Below are 16,126 nucleotides of genomic sequence, written 5' to 3'. Positions count from 1 at the left end.
AAGTCATTTTCAATGTACCGATTCCATGGCACGTGGTTTATGGTTTATGAATTGATACACAAAATGATGCACGGATTAAAAACTAAATGATTAAACAAAATTTGAGCAACCAATAGAATGTTATATATACAGTGCATTCCGAAAGTATTCAGACACCTTGACTTTTTCCACGTTTTCAGTCTTATTCTAAAATTGATTCAATTGTTTTTGTTCCCTTATCAACACACAATATCTCATAATGACAAAGCAAAAACAGAAAACATGTACATGCGCAGTGGCGCAGTGGTCTTGAGGCGTCACTACAGACCCGGGTTTGATCCCAGGCTGTGTCTCAGCTGGCTGTGACTGGGAGACCCATGAGGCGGCGCACAATTGGCCCAGCATCGTCCAGGTTAGGAGAGGGTTTGGGCTGCCGGGATGTCCTTGTCCCATCGCGCTCTAGAAACTCCTTGTGGCCGGCCGGGCGCATGCACGCTGACTTCGGTCGCCAGTTGTATGGTGTTTCCTCCGACACATTGGTGCGGCTGGCTTCTGGGTCAAGAAGCAGTGCGGCTTGGCAGGGTCGTGTTTCGGAGGACGCATGGCTCTTGACCATTGCCTCTCCCGAGTCCGTACGGGAGTTGCAGCGATGAGACAAGACTGTAACTACCAATTGGATATCATGAAATTGGGGATAAAAAAAGTAATGTTAACATTTACATAAGTATTCAGACCCTTTACTCAGTATTTTGTTGAAGCACCTTTGGCAGCGATTACAGCCTTGAGTCTTCTTGGGTATGACGCTACAAGATTGGCACACCTGTATTTCGGGTGTTTCTCCCATTCTTCTCTGCAGATTCTCTCAAGCTGTCAGGTTGGATGAGGAGAGTCGCTGCACAGCTATTTTCAGGTCTCTCCAGAGATTTTTGATTCGGGTTCAAGTTCGGGCTCTGGCTGGGCCATTCAAGGACATTCAGAGACTTGTCCAAAAGCCACTCCTGCTTTGTCTGGGCTGTGTGCTTAGGGTCATTGTCCTGTTGGAAGGTGAACCTTCGCCACTCTGAGGTCCTGAGCACTCTGGAGCAGGTTTTCCCCAAGGATCTCTTTGCTCATCTGTCCCTTGATCCTGATTAGTCTCCAAGTCCCTACCGCAGAAAGGCTTCCCTACAGCATGATGCTGTTACCACCATGCTTCATTGTAGGGAGGGTGTCAGGTTTCCTCCAGACTTGACACTTGGCATTCAGGCCAAAGAGTTCAATCTTCGTTTCATCAGGCCAGATAATCTTGTTTCTCATGGTCTGAGAGTCCTTTAGGTGCCTTTTGGCAAACTCCAAGCGGGCTGTCATGTGCCTTTTACTCAGGAGTGACTTCTGTCTGGCCACTATACCATAAAGGCCTAATTGGTGGAAAGTGGCAGAGATGTTTGGCCTTCTGGAAGGTTCTCCCATCTCCACAGAGGAACTCTGGAGCTCTGTCAGAGTGACCATCATTTTCTTGGTCACCTCCCTGGCCAAGGTCCATATTCCCTGATTGATCAGTTTGATGGGCAGCCAGCTCTAGGAAGAGTCTTGGTTGTTCCAAACGTCTTCCATTTAAGAATTAGGCCACTGTGTTCTTGGGGACCTTCAATTCTGCGGAAATGTTTTGGTACCCTTCGCCAGCCCTGTTCCTCGACACAATTTTGTCTTGCAGCTCTACGGACTATTCCTTCGACCTCATGGCTTGGTTTTTGCTCTGACATGCACTGTCAACTGTGGGACATTATATAGAGATGTGTGTGCCTTTCCAAGTCATGTCCAATCAATTGAATTTACCACAGGTGGACTCCAATCAGGATTTAGAAACATCTCAAGGATGATCAATGGAAACAGGATGCACCTGAGTTCAATTTCGAGTCTCATACTGTGGCAAAGGGTCTGAAAACGTATGTAAATCAGGTGTTTCTGTTTTCGCTTTGTCATTATGAGGTATTGTGTGTAGTTTGATGAGGGGGAAAAATATGTAATCCATTTTAGAATAAGGCTGTGACGTAATGAAAGGTTGTTGGTTCGATTTCCCTGACTACGTGAAAATCTGTCGGCGTGCCCTTGAGCAAGGCACTTAGCCTTAATTGCTTCTGTAAGTCACTCTGGATAAGAGTGTCTGCTAAATGACTAAAATATATAATATAATGTGTAAGTGTGACTGACTGACTGTCTACCATAATACCCATGTCCTGTTCTGAAACAACCCCTGTCCTCCAGAGTCTAGACAATTGTGGGGATCTGAGAGGGATTGATGGGTGGTATTTGTATTTATTAAGGATCCCCTGCTACTCTTCCTAGGGTCCAGCAACATTAAGGCGGTTATATACCATTTGAAATATTACATGACATTACATTTCATAACACTTTACCCAACACATTTAGTGTGTTCCCTCAGGCCACTACTCCACTAGCACATATTTACAATACAACACCCATGTGTACGTGTGTGTAGAGTGAGTGTCTTATTATGTGTATGTATGTCTGTGTCTATGTGTGTCTCTCTTCACAGTCCCTGCTGTTCCATAAGGTGTATTTTTATTTGTTTTATAAATCTGATTCTACTGCTTGCTCCAGTTACCTAATGTGGGAAAGAGTTCCATGTACTGTAGCCATGGCTCTATGTAGTACTGTGTGCCTCCCATAGTCTGTTTTGGAATTCGGGATTGTGAACAGGCTTTTGGTGGCATGTCTTGTGGGGTATGCATGGGTGTCCGAGCTGTGTGCTAGTAGTTTAAACAGACACCTCAGTGCATTCAGCATGTCAACACTTCTTACAAAAATAAGTAGCGATGAAGTCACTTTGAGCCATGAGATATTTACATACATGCATATTATTAATGTTAGCTCTCCATGTACATTTAAGGGCCAGCCATGCTACCCTGTTCTGAGCCTATTGTAATTTTCAGAGGTCCCTCTTTGTGGCACCTGACCACACGACTGAACAGTAGTCCAGGTGTGACAAAACTAGAGCCTGTAGGACCTGCCTTGTTAATAGTGTTGTTAAAAGGCAGAGCTGCGCTTTATTATGGACAGACTTCTCCCCACTTTAGCTACTGTTATATCAACATGTTTTGACCATGACAGTTTACAATCCAGTGTTACTCCAAGCAGTTTAGTCACCTCAACTTGAGATTTAGTTGAGGTTTAGGTTTTAGTGAATGATTTGTCCCAAATGCAATGCTTTTTGTTTTTAAAATATTTAGAACTAAGGTATTCCTTGCCACCCATTCTGAAACAAACTACAGCTCTTTGTTAAGTGTTGCAGTGATTTCACTTCAATGTAGTAGCTGACATGTATATTGTTGAGTCATCTGCATACATAGACACACTGGCTTTACACAAGGCCAGGGGTTTGTCATTCATAAAGATTTTAAAAAGTAAGGGGCCTAGACAGCTGCCCTGGGGAATTCCTGATTCTACCTGGATTATGTTGGAGAGGCTTCCATTAAAGAAGACCTTCTGTGTTCTGTTAGACAGGTAACTCTTTATCCACAATTTAGCAAGTGGTGTAAATCCATAACACATACGTTTTCCCATCAGCAGGATATGATTGATAATGTCAAAAGCCACACTGAAGTCTATCAACAGCTCCCACAATCTTTTTACTATCAATTTCTCTCAGCCAATCATCAGTCATTTGTGTAAGTGCTTGTTGAATGTCCTTCCCTATAAGCATGCTGAAAATCTGTTGTCAATTTGTTTACAGTAAAATAGCATTGTATCTGGTCAAATACCATTTTTTCCAAAAGTTTACTAAGTGTTGGTAACAGGCTGATTGGTTGGCTATATGAGACAGGTGGTGACATGGTGAGAGCTCCATCTTACCCTCTGATATGCTTGATGTAATGTTGGGGGTATTGCTCACACCTGTCCAATCCTCTCAGATCTCCACTAGTGTCTAAGGGTAGGGGCTAGCAAGAGGTTGTTTCTGGACAGGACCCCACAACCCCTTGCGTTTGTGGTGGACTTTCAGCACGACACTTGCGGCATTGATTGGATGTTTCACTCCATTGCTGGACAGAGGTTGACGTTTATTGTCATGACTCTTGTCCTGGAGGCAGAACTGAGCAATTTCCCCTTAGATAAGCTGCAAAGTCAAAATTGTCTTATATTGTAAATATTCATGAAAATAATTGTGCTTTTTGCTCTTAATTTTAGTTAAAGGTTAGACATTAAGGGTAGTAGTGGTTAAGGTTAGGGTTCAAGTTCGGTTTAAAATCAGATTTTATGACTTTGTGACTGTGCCAGCTAGTTTCCACTCTGCAGAGCTGCATCCAGAACAAGATTCATGAAAAATGCTAACCTGCTTGTTGGACACACAGATTGGCACAGGTGTACGCTGGACACCATAGATACTGTTGTTTTGGCTTTATGGCGTCATTGAATAAGATTACCAATGGTTAGCTAGGTAGCCAGGATATTTCATTCAGCTAACAATTTACAGTGACAGCAGTTCACTAATAAGTCAATAAACACTACATCTTATGCAGAAAGATATCTCACCTTGTGTTGGCACTGTGGCACATATGGACAGCTATTAATCAATTAATTAATACATTCATAGAATGGAATTAAAAGGGTGAACTCCTACTTTGAAAGAACAGGAAGTGTTGACTGTGTACTTGACTAATGACTGGCATTCCACATTTCTATTCAAAAAATGAAAAAAACGAACCGTTTTCATGTTCCCAATTGTACCATTTTAACGTACACAGACCGTCATTTTAAGGGAATCTTGATTTAATGTTGTCCACGACATAGGCTAAATATCTTCGACATAGGATAAATATCTTCGACATAGGCTAAATATCTTTGACATAGGCTAAATATCTTTGACATAGGCTAAATATCTTCGACATAGGCTAAATATCTTTGACATAGGCTAAATATCTTTGACATAGGCTAAATATCTTCGACATAGGCTAAATATCTTGACATAGGCTAAATATCTTCGACATAGGCTAAATATCTTCGACATAGGCTAAATATCTTTGACATAGGCTAAATATCTTTGACATAGGCTAAATATCTTCGACATAGGCTAAATATCTTCGACATAGGCTAAATATCTTTGACATAGGCTAAATATCTTGCCGTAACAACATAGACACAAATATGTTCTGTCAAGCCTCGAGAACAATATTATTTCACGCACTTTGGTTTTCGTTCAATCGCGTGCGGTATCACGCTAGAACTTTATCACTTGACTGTCATTCAGAAAATCCTTTCCTGAATCAGCTGATGTTGCGTGATAATGTCCCCTTGGAACTAAACACACTGTAAAACGTTCCCCTGTAAATTTACAGCATTAAATTGGCACCAGAGTTGCCAGTTTAATAGTGTAATTTTGCTTTATAGCAGAGATTTAGCTTTTTCACAGTGCTATATTCCTTACAGTAAAAAAAAAAAACATATTACAGCATCCCTGCAGTAATTTTAATTAATTAATTAATTTAACCTTTATTTAACTAGGAAAGTCAATTAAGAACAAATTCTTATTTACAATGATGGCCAAACCCGGGCAAATTGTGCACCACCCTATGGGCCTCCCAATAACGGCCGGTTGTGATACCGCCTGGATTTGAACCAGAAACTGCAGTGACGCCTCTTGCACTGAGATGCAGTGTCTGAGACCAAATTTACAGGGATGCTGTCATGTTTTGCAGTAAGGAAAATTGTACTGTGAAAAATATTACAGCATTTCTCCTGTAAAGCAAAATTACAGTGTTAATGTAACGCTCGTCGAAAGGATTGGACCAAAGCGCAGCGTGGAAAGTGTTCATGATTTTTATTATCAAAAAACACTCAAACAAAATAAAACGAAAGTACAAACACTAAACAGAAAACAAGACCCCAAAAAAACAAAAAGGAAAATGACAACTTATATATGATCCCCAATCAGGGACAACGATAGACAGCTGCCCCTGATTGGGAATCAGAAATAAGAAATAAGGAAACTAGAATGCCCACCCTAGTCACACCCTGACCTAACCAAAATAGAGAATAAAAACCTCTCTACGGCCAGGGCGTGACATTTAAGCTGGAAAATCTGGTGCCAGGGTAATGCTGTAAATTTACAGTGACATTTTCCCTGAAATCTAAATGTAAAAATAACAATACATTTTTACATAAAATACATTTATTCAAATTGGTAACAACATAATTGTCAATAGAAGTAACAACAGTTAACACATATCCAACCAAATAAGAGCATTATTGCAATACTAATCTAAAAACTACATTGAGTGCCTGTGTATTTGGGGTGTGGTGGAGAGAGAGACAACGCGAGAGAGGGAGATAGCATTCAAATATGGATTGGGTACAATCCTAGATCTATGATCAGGGGCAACTCTATTCGGGGTAAGGGGGTTCCGAGGCAGGAGAGCAACCAGGAAGTAGAAGTCAGCTCAGCATCAGGTGTCCTCCAAGGGCTCCATGACAATCCCCCTCAGTTCTGATTTGTTAAGCTCTTCTCACCCTTAATTAGGACAAGCATTTGAAAAATAAAGACTGGAATGAGAGCGACAGCACCAGGGCTGTTACTCTGTGGATGAAAAGACGGGCGACAAGAGGCATATTACGCTGGTGTTGTATGTATGTGGCTGTGTGTACTTAGCTCACCGGAAGCGAGCTCTTGGAAGAATGGGGCAATGTATGGGGTTGAGAACAGCTGGCTTCCCCTGGGGTCCACCTTGTCATGCACTTTGTCCCATCTTCAGGGTTCGTCGTCTTGGGTTGATTCAAACCTACAGCAGATATCCAATATAGTTTCAGAAGTCAGTTGAGGCATAGTACAAATACGACCGCTAGATACACCTAGGTCAAACGCCTAGGTAACTAATACAACATTGCTATAGCCTACACAATTCCGCAGATTATTTGACCACACTTTCTGTGCCACCAAATGTTTGCATACTACTGGTAAAGTGAACAGGTTTACTAATACTGTAACAATATTATGGAACAATGTTGTTTAAATTATGCAAATGGTTAGCGGGGAGCAGGTATATGGACACTCCTGGCCTGAAAAACAATGACATATGTCGCACAGCTGAGGGCTGAGGGAACCGATCGGACAGGGTTGAGGAGGACACTGTATCTCAGTGTTAGAGGCGTCACCACAGGCCCTGGTTCGATTCCAGGCTGTATCACAAACCAGCCGTGATTGGGTGTCCCATAAGGCGGCGCACAATTGGCCCAGCGTCGTCCGGGTTAGGGTTTGGCCGGGGGTAGACTGTCATTGTAAATAAGAATTTGTTCTTAACTGACTTTCTTAGTTAAATAAAGGTTAAATAATGATATATATTTTTTAAACAGTGTTTTTTTTTTGCAATTTACCCATAACGCAGTGCAATCTACAGCAATAATGCTGTAAAACACGTTTACGGTATTTTACCGTGCATTCTACAGTGTTTTGCTGTTGAAATTACAGAAACGTCCTACAGTGCAGCTGGACATGAATTGTGCCTCAAACAATGATATGCATGAATTATTGAAGAACACCATCCAGTTTTATTAATGATGGTCAAGTCACGCTTTCTGTTGGAAGCATTCGAATTTTGCAACCACATACGATATTTTGGACATGTGTTATCACACCGTAACACAGGGAGAGCAATATTACAGCAATATTACAGCATCAAGTTCAATGTGTAATTCAACTGTGAAATGCGTCAATTGTTAAATGTTACAAGACAAACAACACTATCAAAAATGTAAGGAAAGGAAGTTTGTGTTTTATGTCACACGATTTCTGGCTAATCTGTGAAGACTCCAGGCATGAGAAAGGGTTTAAAACAGGTTTTGATTCAGCTAATGAATTATATTGAATGTTCCCTCTTTATGTCTTAATGTATTCACATAAGAAAAGGCTAATTATTATGAATGACCTTGTAATAGCTTATAAGAAAGGCTCACAGGTACCCTAGTTTATAGAAAGACACATGCATGTAAGAACATAGATGCTTAGTCATTTGAATTTGACAGGATTTTCCCATACTGTTTTTCAGGCTGATAAATTCCACATGTACGTCAATTACTGTAAAAACAAACCGGATTCCAGCCAACTCATCTTGGAGCATGCTGGAAGCTTCTTCGATGTAAGTGTACAAGTTCTCTGTCCTCTTCTACCTGTAGGTGGTGCCAATGAGCCATTTATTTCAGTGCTAAACAAGAGTCATATTTTTTCTGCTTACTTACTGCCATTTGTCTCTTTGCATTCCAGTGCGCAGTCTTATGGCTTCCGTTCCAAATGGCACCCTCTTTACTTTACAGTGCACGGTGGCCATTGGGTTCCAGTCAAAAGTAGTGCACTATATAGTCATAGGGAATAGTGTGCCACTTGGGACGAACACATGATTATAGGCTATGAACACATTAAAGTATCTCAATGTCAACGTCAATATGTTTCAGTCACCATGACGTCGTAAATTCTGTGTGCAGGAAATCCAGCAGCGACACGGATTGGCTAACTCCATCTCCTCGTACCTTATCAAGCCAGTGCAGAGGATCACTAAGTACCAGCTTCTCCTCAAGGTAGGGAACATGATGGGAGAGAAGGTCTGCGTCCCAAATGAAAATAAATCTCTTTGGCCACGCACACCAGTGGTGGATTTTGGGTTGAAAGAAGGATGCAAATAACCCGATACCTATTGTAAACTATGGTGGTAGATCATTGATATTATGGGTCTATTTTGCTTCCACTGGTCCTGGGGTGCTTGTTAAGGTCAACGGCATCATGTACTTCACCCAGTACCAGGACATTTTAGCCAAAAACCTGGTTGCCTCTGCCAGAAGGCTGAAACTTGGCCGCAAGTGGATTTTCCAGCAAGACAGTTACCCGAAGCACACATCAAAATCCACAACGAAATGGATAATTGACCACAAAATCCACATTTTGCAATGGCCATCTCAGTCTCTGGACTTGAACCCCATTGAAAACCTGTGGTTTGAAATGAAGAGGGTAGTTCATAATCGCAGACGAAGGATATCAAGGATCTGGAAAGATTCTGTATGGAGGAATGGTCTAAGATCCCTCCCAATGTGTTATCCAATCCCATTAAACATTTTAGAAAAGTCTCTGGGCCGTTACCCTAGCAGGGGAGGGTGCTAGAGTATTAAAAACGGGTGTCAATCATTTTGACCCGTATCTTTTTGAGAGAAAAATATGAGTTGTTAAATAAAATATTTTTCTCTGAGCATTTGTATTAATAGAATTTTTTTTTTTTTTAGGATACAATGTAGCTCAGTATTTTGTATTATTTATTTTATAGTCTTTTTTTGTTCATATTCAAGGGTGCCAATAATTTTGGTCATGACTGTATATAGGTTATAGGGTGCCAATAATTTTGGTCATGACTGTATATAGGTTATAGGGTGCCAATAATTTTGGTCATGACTGTATATAGGTTATAGGGTGCCAATAATTTTGGTCATGACTGTATATAGGTTATAGGGTGCCAATCATTTTGGTCATGACTGTATATAGGTTATAGGGTGCTAATAATTTTGCTCATGACTGTATATAGGTTATAGGGTGCCATTTGTGATTTGGACAAGGAGGAAACTGGGCCTCTTATCATCCAGGCCACTTCCCCCAGGAAATATGGAACATCAAAGCATTCTTCCCCTTCTACCCCCCTCTCTCTCTCTCTCTTTCTCTCTCTCTCTCTCTCTTCCTTCTCACTCCCTCTCTCCCCTCCCTCCACCTCTCCCTCCCTCCTCCCCACCCCTGTCGCTTCCTCTCTATCTCATCAGTATGTACACGTGGGTTTTCTTGTCAATCTCATTAAGGACTTGCCAAGAGATGTCCGATTCCCCTGCTTGTGTGTTGGCCCCTTAGCTCTGTGTTATATGTTCATAGTAGCACTTAGTGATGTGTCTGAATCTCATCACGTAGTATCTTAGGTGTGCGTCCCAAATGGCACCCTGTGCCCTATCCTATATGGTGCACTTGCGGAATAGGGTGCCATTTAGGACGCGACGGTAACTTGCATACAGAGAGCCCCTTTACAGTGTCTGGTATAAGAAATAGCGTTGAAACAATTCCCAGACATGTCTTCTCAAAATTACTGTTCTTAGGCCTCTTATGTTATAATAAAAAAAATAACCAGCTGGGAAAATTGTTGTTCTGTGTTCAACGTGCATGCCAGGAACTGTACACTTAGTGACCCAATCAACGCACTGGAACGGATGAAAATTGTCCAAATGCCATGTTTCAGGAGCTGCTGACCTGCTGTGAGGAGGGGAAGGGGGAGATTAAGGACGGCCTGGAGGTGATGCTTAGTGTCCCCAAGAGGGCCAACGACGCCATGCACGTCGCCATGCTGGAAGGTACAGCAGGAGGGAGGCCTATGTGCTGCATTCTATTTAAAATGTCTCTCGAAAATTCCTTAGCTAGGGTGTTCCATCACTTCATGTGGAAGTAAACTAACTGACCTCATCCCTTTAAGGGACAGTGGGGAAATATGCAGTAAGACCTGCACAGCATGGAATAACACTATCTAGTAGACAAGTATAGAGCTGTAAGGCTGTTGTCTCTCTGTCAGAGGTGGGGGCAATTGGAATTGAAGTCCGACAATTCAGGAAGTAAACTGACATTACTAATTCAATAATCGCAAAATAAAATGCTGTCTATTTTCAACGATTTCTCAATCAATTGAAAAGGAGAAGCAATTAATTGAATAAAAAATTCAATCATAATAAATCAAATGAATTCAATTCAAATTGACCCCAACTCTACTGTCTGTAATGCGTCGCTGTATTTAAAGAGCCATGTGATCTCCGGCAGGTTTCGATGAGAATCTGGACGTGCAGGGAGAGCTGTTCATCCAGGACACCTTCCAGGTGTGGGATCCCAAGTCTCTGATCCGGAAGGGCCGGGACCGTCATCTCTTCCTGTTCGAGATCTCCCTGGTGTTCAGCAAGGAGATCAAGGACTCGGCCGGACGCACCAAATACGCCTTCAAGAACAAACTGCTGGTAGGACTTAGGACTGGACTCTTTTCCTAGCCTCTTTTTTTTTCCCAAATTCTCTTTCTCTCCTCTCCTCTCCTCCCTACCTGCTCTGTAGTTAAAGTTCAAGTCTGAGGTCAATTTGGAAGGAATGCATCTGCACTTGACTTGACACATCTGTGGAATAAGACTGGTCATCTAGTCGTTTGGAGTTGCAGCTTTTCAAGGGAATTCCGCTCAAGATAGCACTGATGTTTTCATATAGATCATGTATCATCCAGCTGGCCAAGCTGTGAACCTAATAATACTGGAAGGATGTGATGCTTTGCATGTGTCCCAGAGACTTCCCGGGGAGTTGGATCGGAAGGGCAGGTGCTTTTAGCCAGTGGAGACGTTTTCTCCACACTGTGGGCCGAGAGCTTAGCCATCCAATTCCCTTTGATCTGCATCCAGCCTTGGCTTGCTGGCGGAGATGTGTAAAGCCCCCATTGTGTGTGTGCGCGCGCGTGTTGGAGGGGTGCAAGAGTATTTGTGCTATTCTAGTGCTACGATTCGTACAATGTTCATTTTATGTCGATATTCTAGCCTTCTTATTTGAAAAAAAAAAGTCTCTCTCAATTGAGTGTCTGCTAAATGACTCAAATGTACATTATGTGTAAGCAGGACTGGTCTGTGGTGTGTGTGTGTGGGGGTGGGTAGGTGTTAATTGCCCACTTGTATAATAGGCTACAGTATATTCAGGGTGTTTTAGAGGAAGCTGGGGAGGGAGAATACAAAGGGCCAGGTGTTGAATACGTGAAACCCAGAGCAGATGGTAATGGAAATTACAGCTTCCTCTCACTGTGCATGAATTATGAATATGCATTATGTGCGTGTCCAATAACAACTGTTCCAAATCAAATCAAATTCAATGTGTTTATAAAGCCCTTTTTGCATCAGCAAATGTCACAAAGTGCTTGTTACAGAAAGCTAGCCTAAAAACCTAGAAACCTAGAGAGACGAAAATAATCACAGTGGTTGTAGAGGGTGCAACAGGTCAGCACCTCAGGAGTAAATGTCAGTTGGCTTTTCATAGCCAAGCATTCAGAGGTTGAGACAGCAGGTGTGAGAGAGAGTGGGGGGGGAGAGACAGAGAGGATCCTGTCCAATGATAATCCCGGACAGGGCCTACCAGTGAGGATATAACCCCACCCACTTTTCCAAAGCACATCCGCCACACGGCTAGAGGGATATCAACAGACCACCAACTTACTACCCTGAGACAAGGCTGAGTATAGCCCACAGAGATCTCCTCCACCGCACAAGGCAGAGGGTAAAACAGGACAGGAAGATCATCTCAGTGACTCAACCCACTCATGTCGAGTATGGCGGAGAGAAAAAAGCCTGGCACGACGTGACGCACCCCTCCTAGGGACGGCATGGAAGAGCACTAGTAAGCCCCCGTAATTGGGTCAGAGGCAGAGAATGCCAGGGAGAGGATGAGCCCGGCCAGGCAGAGACAGGACCTACAATCATAGGACCTGCTGAAGAGACGTGTCCAGGCTGCGCACCAAATGGCACCCTATTGTCTTTATGGTGAGAGCCCTGTGGGCCCTGGTCTGAAGTAGTGTACTATATAGGGAACAGGGTGGCCATTTGGGACACATCCCCAGCCAGGACCAAGGGACCAGTGGAGGCTGCTGAGTGGAGGACAGCTCATTATAATGGCTGGAACAGAGCGAATGGAATGGCATCAAACACATGGAAATCCGCTCCAGCCATTACCACGAGCCCGTCCTCCCCAATTAAGGTGCCACCAACCTACTGTGACAGGGACATAGAGGAATGTAGGATGGGATTTACTATGACTGTATCTTAATGTGCCTCTTAAATTCCTTTTCAGAAAGGGAACATTGCTATTAGTTTTTATGATATATAGTTACAGTTTTATGATATTCAATGGTATACTGAACACATGATGATTTGGGAGGTTCCAAGTCATAAAAAGCAGGTTCAAGACTTGACATTTTGTTCTTCTCCATTATCCAGACATCAGAGCTGGGCGTGACGGAGCACATTGAAGGGGACCCCTGTAAGTTTGCTCTGTGGGCTGGAAGGACCCCCTCATCTGACAACAAGACTGTCCTCAAGGTAGGTCTATGCTCCTTGCTGATCTCGAAAGCATTACAGAGTAGGAGTGCTGATCCAGGATCAGTTTCAGTACAGGGTGAAAGGTAGCTGTAGGTCATTTATCACAATGCCATACCCACACTAATAAAAAGTAATAAATACCCACACATAATAAAAGTGACATATGACAAAAGTGACATATAGCCTTCCTAAAGACTGGGGCTGTAAGGGCCATGCCTTGCAGAAAGCATCATTCTCTCCTTTATACGGCAACACCTTCTCTTGCCAGAGGCCAGAGGATAAAAAAAAGATCAATCAATGTGATGCGTCTCACTCTCCTCCCCAGGCGTCCAGTATTGAAGCAAAGCAGGAGTGGATCAAGAACATCCGGGAGGTGATCCAGGAGAGGATCATCCACCTCAAGGGGGCGCTGAAGGAGCCCATCCACATGCCCAAAACCCCGGCCAAGCCACGCAACAACAGCAAGAGGTGAGTAGGCCCAGCACTCGCTCCAGGTTGACGTTTCCCCTAGGTACAGATCTAGGATCAGCTTCCTCTCTCCCAATCCTAACCTTAACCATTAGTGGGGAACATGCTAAACTGACCAGTGTCTAGGGGCAACTTTGCCCTTCTCCCTATCCACTCGGGCCATGGCAGGCACCCACGTAAGCAACACTGGCACTAGGCGTATTTATAAAGTTCCCACATTTGTTTTAGTCTAATCTCTGTTCATATATTTCATAGATCAGTGTGACTCATTCTATTTAATTTGTTCTGGATGGCTGAAGATAAGATACTGTACATCCTCTTCAAGAAACATCAAGACAGACAGAGAGAAGACACTTCACCTCTAACTTGTGTGTGTGTGTGTGTGTGTGTGTGTGTGTGTGTGTGTGTGTGTGTGTGTGTGTGTGTGTGTGTGTGTGTGTGTGTGTGTGTGTGTGTGTGTGTGTGTGTGTGTGTGTGTGTGTGTGTGTGTGTGTGTGTGTGGATCCAGGGATGCTGGTGAGGATGCAGACAGCCAGGGTGACGGCAGCAGCCAGCCAGACACTATCTCCATCGCTTCTAGGACTTCTCAGAACACTGTGGACAGTGATAAGGTAGGAGGACATCTGCTGGAACATCTCAAGTATAAGTACCGATTTGGGATCAGGTCCCCCATATCCATATTATTCATTGTGATCTAAAAGGCAAAACTGATCAGCACTCCAATCCTGAGATTCTTTATGAACATGAACCCTAAACATCTTCTTTATTCCCTGTAGGCCTACAGCAATAAGTCCTACATATTCAATATTTACCATACACAATATCAAGCAAATAAGTGTGAAATATTAATGACTTTAATATCTGATATGTACTTTTTTGAAATTATGCTGACATTGATTGGCTCCTTCCTAGCTCCTCCCCCCCTGTGGGTCACCATGGACAGCTGATTGACAATCGGGGTTTCCCTGGCCTCTCTTATGTTCCAAACAGGGGCTGTGACCTGCCATTAGAGCTGAGGCTCCCCAGTAGGTTAGATGGAACAACAATCATGTGAAATTATGAAACGTCTGTTCAGGCTTTGTGCAGGCACCTGCCCTCATGCAACATACGAAGGACTGTTTGAAATCAATGTAAGGATCCATTTGATTCCTAATTTGCTCTTGAAAAAAAAAATGGTGTGTGAGAGTTAAAGGGGGGGTTCATCTAATTTACATGTTTGGGTAAAATTCCTCTTACCTTGAGTTGTCTATGTAGGCCAGTAGTGACAGCATCCACAATAATTAGTTGTTAAATTTAGCTACCGGCAGTAGTTCGCATGACTGATGGACAATATGGTTGAGTTCCTGCACATGTACATTGCATCGCGTCAATCAACCAGTGGTTGCGTTCCACGTCATCGACTGTGCAGTCGGGCGTCAGATTGCTTTATCTATTATGTTTTTAGCTGATATGTTAAATACCTAGCCAGGGGTTGTAAGATCTGTCATGTGTTTTTCAAATGTATTTATTATCTCACCTTTATTTAACCAGGTAGGCTAGTTGAGAACAAGTTCTCATTTGCAACTGTGACCTGGCCAAGATAAAGCGTAGCAATTCGACACATACAACAACACAGAGTTACACATGGAATAAACTAAACATACAGTCAATAATACAGTAGAACAAAAGAAAACAAAATGTCTATATACAGTGAGTGCAAATGAGGTAAGGTAAGGAAATAAATAGGCCATGGTGGTGAAGTAATTACAATATAGCAAGTAAACACTGGAATGGTAGATTTGCAGAAGATGAATGTGCAAGTAGAGATACTGAGATGCAAAGGAGCAAGATAAATAAATAAATACTGTATGGGGATGAGGTAGGTAGATAGATGGGCTGTTTACTGATGGGCTATGTACAGGTGCAGTGATCTGTGAGCTGCTCTGACAGCTGGTGCTTAAAGCTGGTGAGGGAGATATGAGTCTCCAGCTTCAGAGATTTTTGCAGTTCGTTCCAGTCATTGGCAGCAGAGAACTGGAAGGAAAGACGATCAAAGGAGGAATTAGCTTTGGGGGTGACCAGTGAGATATACCTGCTGGAGCGCGTGCTGCGAGTGGGTGCTACCATGGTGACCAGTGAGCTGAGATAAGGCAGGGCTTTACTCCTGCCTTATCTGCATTGTAGTTGGGTAGGAACTCAACCGTTGTTGTGAAGCTGGTTGTTGTCTTAACTTTTGGAAGATTTCCCTCCCTATGACCCGCTCCCTCTCTCTCTGGGCTCAACGCCACTGCAGCTGGGTCCTCCAGCCTTCTGTTGTCTTGAAGAGCAGCCAGGCTTGGGTGTCTTGGCCTGGGGTCCTGTTTTCCCCCCTGTTCTGGAGGGTGGAGAGTGGTGTACGAAAGAGAGAGAGAGAGAGAGAGAAGCTGCATCCCCAAACTCCCAAATGGTACCTTATTCCCTACATAGTGCACTACTTTTAACCAGAGCCCGATGGACTAAATAGGGAATAGGGTGCCAGTTGGGACGCATGCAGAGAGAGCGTGGCCTGGCCAGTCCATTGTGACGCCCTGTGACCTTTTCACACAGTACG

General features: G+C 43.2%; 1 protein-coding gene across 4 annotated transcripts in view; it reads left to right on the top strand.

Annotated features, from left to right (window-relative positions):
* LOC112234140 (kalirin-like) overlaps nucleotides 1-16,126 on the top strand; it is a 263,265-nt gene that overhangs the window by 190,485 nt on the left and 56,654 nt on the right. For 2 of the 4 annotated variants that reach the window (XM_024402137.2, XM_024402136.2), the window contains exons 27-33: nucleotides 8,016-8,105; nucleotides 8,449-8,541; nucleotides 10,227-10,338; nucleotides 10,796-10,986; nucleotides 12,988-13,089; nucleotides 13,415-13,557; nucleotides 14,066-14,168. In XM_024402137.2, coding sequence (XP_024257905.1) covers nucleotides 8,016-8,105; nucleotides 8,449-8,541; nucleotides 10,227-10,338; nucleotides 10,796-10,986; nucleotides 12,988-13,089; nucleotides 13,415-13,557; nucleotides 14,066-14,168 — 834 coding nt within the window. Of the gene's footprint in view, nucleotides 1-8,015; nucleotides 8,106-8,448; nucleotides 8,542-10,226; nucleotides 10,339-10,795; nucleotides 10,987-12,192; nucleotides 12,535-12,987; nucleotides 13,090-13,414; nucleotides 13,558-14,065; nucleotides 14,169-14,567; nucleotides 14,688-16,126 lie in introns of those variants that run through there. The other 2 variants (XM_024402138.2, XM_024402139.2) reach the window with 2 other exon arrangements.

This window comes from Oncorhynchus tshawytscha, linkage group LG03 (genome assembly GCF_018296145.1).
Source record: "Oncorhynchus tshawytscha isolate Ot180627B linkage group LG03, Otsh_v2.0, whole genome shotgun sequence".
Lineage (NCBI taxonomy): Eukaryota > Metazoa > Chordata > Actinopteri > Salmoniformes > Salmonidae > Oncorhynchus > Oncorhynchus tshawytscha.
This window is presented reverse-complemented; position numbering and strand designations above follow the sequence as displayed.